Genomic DNA, 6,000 nt, shown 5'->3' with positions numbered 1-6,000 from the left:
CAGGAAGCTGGCGGAGGGGCTGCTCAGGCTGCAGACTGAACCTGGGCCTCCCCACCCCGGGGCTGGCCAGGTTCCTGTGCAGGTGAGGAAGCAGCCCAGAGAGGGAGTGCAACTTGTCTGGGCAGCACAGCAGGGGCCCCTGGGTGGAATCTTCCTGCGCCCTGAGGGCTCACCCCCCTCCCCAGCCGTCCTGAGAGGCCGCAGGGACAGTCTGGATGTGTGTGGCTGCTGGACTCTTCCCCGGACTGGGGTCTGAGCCCAGTAGGCTGGTGGACCGGCGGCCCTTGCCTGTGCCTGCGGGTGCTCTGTCACAGCCAGGGCCACATGCACTGGGGACACACCACCGCACATCCAGCCACGCACACCGAGGGCCGCGGGCCTGTGTCTGCTAGTGCCCCGGTGGCCATCCGTGGTGGCCAGCTGGGGACAGGGCAGCTGGGTCGCCACCTCGCTAGCTGGCCTGGGCCGCGGGGCCGGCGGGCGGAGGGCTCCTGACCACCCACTGGCGGAGGTAGCTCCGGGGCGGCCCCTCGTCCCCGGGGCCAGCGAAGTCACACTCCACGGGGCTGCCACAGTCGGAGCCCGCGAAGCCGCTGTCGAAGGTGTCCATGTCCAGGCCGGCGGCTGGGGACCCGGCCTCGCTGTCCGGGGCGCCCCCTGGGGACCAGCCCTCCTGGTCGGCCAGGGTCAGCTCCAGCCTGTCCAGGAGGCCGCCCATGGGGCCGCCCAGCCCAGGGCCGCCCGACGAGACGCAGCCGCAGGACAGGACCGTGGTGGCCGGGCCCAGCAGCAGGTCCCCGGGGCCCGGCTCCAGGCTGGCGTCCAGGCTCAGGGCAGGGTAGCCATCGTCCCCGCAGCTGCAAGGCCAGGTGCACGGTCCCTCGGCGTCCACCACGGTCACCGTGTCGATGGACACCAGGCCGTACGGACGGTCCCTCTCCTCCCCGAAGGCTGAGCCTCCGGAGCCGCCTGCTCCGGGGGAGGCTGGGCCCCAAGAGCGAGGCTCGGACACCCCGTCGGCCTCCAGCAGGTCCTCGGGCCCCGCCAGCCCTGGGGACTCCAGTCTCTTGGCTGGACTCCGTGGGGGGACGCAGGCGGGCAGCTCCAGGGTGGACAGTACCACGGTGCCCCAGGGCCCTGGGTCCAGGCTGGGGGCGCAGAAGGGCGAGCCCACCCATCTCTGTGGAAGAGACACAGAGTGAGGCGGGGACGCAGGGCCACAGGACAGTGGGGGGACGCAGGACAGCGGGAGGACACAGGACACAGCACAGCAGGGACAAGACATCGGGGGAGAGAGAGCAGATCAGGACCCCGACGGCCCGAGTCCAGAAGGTCCCCACCTCTGTCCTGCCCACTCTGGGCCTCAGCGTCCCCACCCATCGTGGGCAGCGCCTGCCCTCAGTAGCCTGGTCAGTCACGGGTGGCCCTGAGGCCTGGGCTCTGCTGGGTGAGGGGACAAGGTTCCCAAGTCCCTTGACAGGGGTCGGAGGCCTGGACAGACCTGTCCCCGCTCTCTGTCCAGCCCTCTGTCCCCTGTTCTACTTCCTCCTTGACCATCCACAAGCTCCACGTCCTCCTGTTTCTGTGTCCCCATTAGAGGGGACACTCAGCCCCTGCAGAAGCCTCACCTCTGGGTTCATGCACACAGCAGGTGCACAATAAGTGTTTATGAACTAAAGAGTTGAGTGAATCAATGACAAGGCCCTTGGAGTGCAGGTGACAGGGACACAGAGTCGAGGAGACAGTCGGGCCTCAGGGGAGAGCTAGGCAGGTCCCAGGTCCCTCCCTCCCGCTCTGGGCCCCGGGGGCTGCACCAGGTAGACAGCAGGAGCTCAATCAGTGCTCTAGGTCGTCTGGCTCAGCTGGAGCCGCAGGCTGCCCCTCCCCCGTCACCACATCCTGTCTTTGGGCCCCTCCTGGGGTGCGGAGGGTGGCAGAGGGTGCTGGGCAGGAAGGGGTGACAGTGGCAGCAAGACCCTCCCTGCCCACCAGGTCGGGGCGGCCAGGGGAGGCCCAGGCCAGGGCCTCTTGGGACCCTGTGGGCCTGTCTCTGAGCTGGAGGCCTGGGGCCCGGCCGGGTCTGGTGACATCACACGCTGTTGCCCTGGGAACTGGGTCGCCCAGGTCCCGGGGGCCACGACACTCCGGGCCCCCAGGGTGGCCGGGTCCAGGCGGAGGTGGGGATCTGGGAGGGGCTCGCGGGGCCTGGGGACTCGCTCACCTTGAAGTCCCCACCGTGGCCCTCGTACAGGGGCTGGAAGAACCGCTTGGGGCTGGGCACCGGCGCCCACACCTTCTTACACAGCCTAAGGGGACAGAGAGCACCAGAGGCTGTGACCGCAGCCAGAGGGGGGCCCCGACTTGTCCTGCAGGAGACGCAGCCCCTCCAGGACAGTCCAGGGAGGACGGTGGGGCAGCTCCACAGGGCCAGGGCGGGACCACCTAGGTGCTGGGTGCTGGTCCCCCCGCCCGTAATCCCAGCAGCTCGGGAGGCTGAGGCAGGAGGATCGCGAGTTCAAAGCCAGCCTCAGCAACTTAGTGAGGCGCTCAGCAACTCAGGGAGACCCTGTCTCTAAATAAAATGTAAAAGGGCTGGGGACGGGGCTCAGTGGTTGAGCGCCCCCAGTCCAATACCAGGTACCAAAAAAGAAAAAGAGCAAATCCTCTGGCTAAGCAGGGGGTGGGGGAGGGGTGCTCATGTCACTCCACCTGGCAGCCAGCCCCTGGTGCTGCTCAGGCCTCAGAGCTTAAAACTCAGCAGATAAGGTCCCAGCTGAGGTCTCATGAAGAGCACAGGGTTCCATCCTGCCCCTGCTTCTAGCTGTGTGGCTTTGGGCAAGTTCCTTGACAGCTCTGTGCCTTGGCCTCTCTGTTTGTAAAACAGGGGTGACTGCTGTGTATCACCTCGTGGGCTGCCGTGGGTGACGTGGGTGCTCTGCACGGCGTCTGGCGCATGGTGAATGTGAGCTGGCCGATAGCATCACCATCATGGTGACAGGCCCGTCCCCCAGCCCCGGGAGGGTCTTGCTCGGAGGGGCCATGGCCCATCCCCCTTCCCTGCTGAGGACCCCAGCCTCACCTCCAAGGCAGGTGGACCTTCAGGCCCAGGAAGACAAGGACGGGGCCCAAGATGACCAGCAGGAGCAGCAGCAGCATCTGGGGGGGCCCCCAGCCTCCCCTGGACTCTGCAAAGGAAGGCAAACGACTCCATCTCCACCTGTCATCCCAGCGGCTCGGAGGCCGAGACAGGAGGATCGCAAGGCCAAAGCCAGCCTCAGCAACTTAGCGAGGCCCTGTCTCAAAATGAAATCTAAGAAGGGCTGGGATGTGGCTCGGTGGTCCATGTCCCCTGGGTTCCATTCCCTAGACCGAACCCCCAGAGCTTCCCCCCGAGCCTTCGTTCCTAACTTGCTGAACGGGGCTCGCGCTCCTCACTCCAGGGTCAAATGTGCCCCCAGAAGCAGCGGCTGGCACCCGTCCTGGGGCCTGGCAAGCAGCGGCTCCGTCTGGGGGTGAACAACAGAGTGGACGCCTCCCAGCCCTGCTGGACGAGGACCCGGGACCAGAGCTGGTACCGGGAGGGGACGTCCACTCCGGGGTCACACCTACCCTCCGGCGGGGTCTGAAAGACGACGGGGTTGCTCCACTCACTCCAGGTCCCCCGGAAGGAGGAGCCCAGCTGGGGCCCCGCCCGCACCTGCAGCTCGTAGCTGGAGCCCTGGCGGAACTCCAAGGGCAGGAGGGACACGCTCCTCGAGTCCACTGACACCAGCTTGGTCACGGGGCTCTGCGGGCAGAAAGGACGCTCCGGTCAGGGTTCCCGGGGGGCCAGCCCCTGCCCCTCGCAGAACCGCCTTTCAGCAGCCCCCCGGAGGGGGCTGGGGTCCCCTCTCCTGCAACAGGAATCAGGCTCCGGCCCAAGCTGGCCGCTCTCAGCAGGGCCTGGGCCTTGGCTGGCGGACTCCCTAACTCTGCTCTTCCCCGGAACTCTCCGGAGCAGGACACCCGTGAAGCCTCCACATAGGAACAGTTGGCTCTCTAACCCTGGGCCCGCCCTCGGATATGTCTGGGACTCTCCAACTATGGCTCTTCTCAGCAAAGTGGGAAGCTTCCAGAAGGTTCCAGAAGGTTCCAGAAGGTTCCGGAAGTTTCCGAAACCTCCTCTACTAGGGTTGCATGGGTGGGACCTGGGGAGGGAGGGGAGGAAGCAGGGTCAGAGAGGGAGGCGGGGAGGGGGTCTCCCCCCACCAGGGAGGACTCAGTGGTGCCTGGGGCTGCAGAGCTCACCTGTCACTCACACTCCCCGGCTCACACCTGGCTGCTCCCTCCCCAAGCCGGGCTGCCCACGGGGTCCTCACCCGAGCCCAGGGGTCCTCGCGGTTCCTGTACTGCAGCTCATACTGCATCCTGCCCCTCAGCGCGTAGAATTCAGGCTCCTCGTAGTCAGAGCACCAGGAGACGTTGTAGTGTCCCGAGAAGGTGACCGTCACGTTGAAAGGAGGAGCCGGCTTGACTGAGGGGAGACACCCAGAAAGATGACGCAGGGTGGGACTTAGCTGCAGCCTGGAACAATCTGGGGACCTCCAGAAGTCCCCGCCCTCCCCCTGGCCACCGCCGGCAAGGCCAGGGTCAGCCAGCCCAGTGACTCTGGGCACAGCCCTCCCCGCCACTAGGTCTCCGCTGCTCAGACCAGGCGTGGGGTACAGCCTCGGCCACGGGCAGGTGTCAGCCGAAGTGGGGACACAGGTGTGAGGTGATGGAGCAGAAAGGGCTGTTCTGGGACTTAGAAGGGACAGCCAGGACCCGGGCGCAGGGTGGCCAGGCGGAGGAGCACACACCAGGATTGTCTAAGTATTTCCAGGAACGAAACCAAACAAGACGCCGTGAAGCCTGGGAATCTAGACCGTCAGGTGAAATCACTCCGGTTTTGTTTGTTTTTGTTTACCTTGGGGTACCGGGGACTGAACCTGGGGCGCTCAACCCCTGAGCCGCGTCCCCAGCCCTTTCCAGGTTTTATTTGGAGTCAGGGCCTCCCTACATTGCTTAGGGGCTCACTCAGTTGCTGAGGCTGGCCTCCAACTTGCAATCCTCCTGCCTCAGCCTCCTGACTCACTGGGATCACAGGTGTGCGCACGGCCCGCAGGACAATGACGACGGCTCCTCAGCCTGGAGCTGCCCTGCTGCTCTGTGCTGGGCAGACTGACCCCACAGGGGCCCTGTGAGCTTGGCTCGATGCCCTCTGCGCCCGGGTGAAGGCCAGAGCTGTTCCCCTCTTCTCCATCCCAATTTGCCTGATGAACTTGGTCAGGACCCGGCCTTACAGTCCTGCCCTGCGTAAAGGAACTAGTTTCCCTCCCTGGGGCCTCACTGTCCTGGGGACCAGGCTGAACAGCAGAAGGTGCTGACTGCGGGGGACCAGGTGACCAGCTGTCGGCCTCTGAAGCCGCAGCCCTCCCCTGCCCCAGCTCTGCACCTCCAAAGGCCACCGTCGCTCGGCGCCGGGTCCCTGGGGCCAAGGCCTGTCCTCCTGGCCCCATCTGAGCCCCAGCTCCTAGGACAGGCCTGGGGCACAGCGACCCTCCATGAATATGTGTCACATGCACAAATGGCCCTTTGAGGGCTTCCAAAAAGGGACTGCAGCCTGCTCAGGTCTGAAGCGCCCTGGGGGGGCGGGGCGCTTCCTTGCTGGGCACACAGAGACGTCCCCATACTCTTCCCCTCCCCAGGGTGGCTGGGGACCGGTCCTGGGCGAGTGACCTGCGCTGAGTGCTGAGGTTCAGTCCAGGGAGGGACCAGGTGGCTGGAATGGCCCTGCGCTGCCCAGGATGCTGGTGGGTCTGGGGTCCTGAGGGGCTCAGCGCAGGGGGGGCCAGCCCCAGGAGGAGGGAGGAGGCCGGGAGGGGAGGCAGGAAGTCACCTCCTGCCCCTGGGCCCCGCTGGCCTCAGACCCCGAGAGACTGCAAACCTGGAGCCACTCAGCAAGGGGCAGTGGCCACCTCC

The 6,000-nt window shown here is 66.1% G+C and overlaps 1 protein-coding gene across 1 annotated transcript in view; it reads right to left on the bottom strand.

Annotated features, from left to right (window-relative positions):
• Positions 1–451: 451 nt before the first annotated feature.
• The window catches only part of Il21r (interleukin 21 receptor), a 29,530-nt gene continuing 23,981 nt past the window's right edge, over positions 452–6,000 (bottom strand). The window contains exons 5-9 of the mRNA XM_026392154.2: positions 4,359–4,513; positions 3,610–3,787; positions 3,080–3,185; positions 2,222–2,306; positions 452–1,180 (exon numbers count right to left, since the gene is read on the bottom strand). Of these exons, the coding sequence (XP_026247939.2) occupies positions 452–1,180; positions 2,222–2,306; positions 3,080–3,185; positions 3,610–3,787; positions 4,359–4,513 (1,253 nt within the window). The remainder of the gene's footprint in view (positions 1,181–2,221; positions 2,307–3,079; positions 3,186–3,609; positions 3,788–4,358; positions 4,514–6,000) is intronic.

Source organism: Urocitellus parryii, chromosome 9 (assembly GCF_045843805.1).
Source record: "Urocitellus parryii isolate mUroPar1 chromosome 9, mUroPar1.hap1, whole genome shotgun sequence".
Lineage (NCBI taxonomy): Eukaryota > Metazoa > Chordata > Mammalia > Rodentia > Sciuridae > Urocitellus > Urocitellus parryii.
The sequence above is the reverse complement of the archived record's forward strand: the minus strand, read 5'-3'. Positions and strand labels throughout refer to the sequence as shown.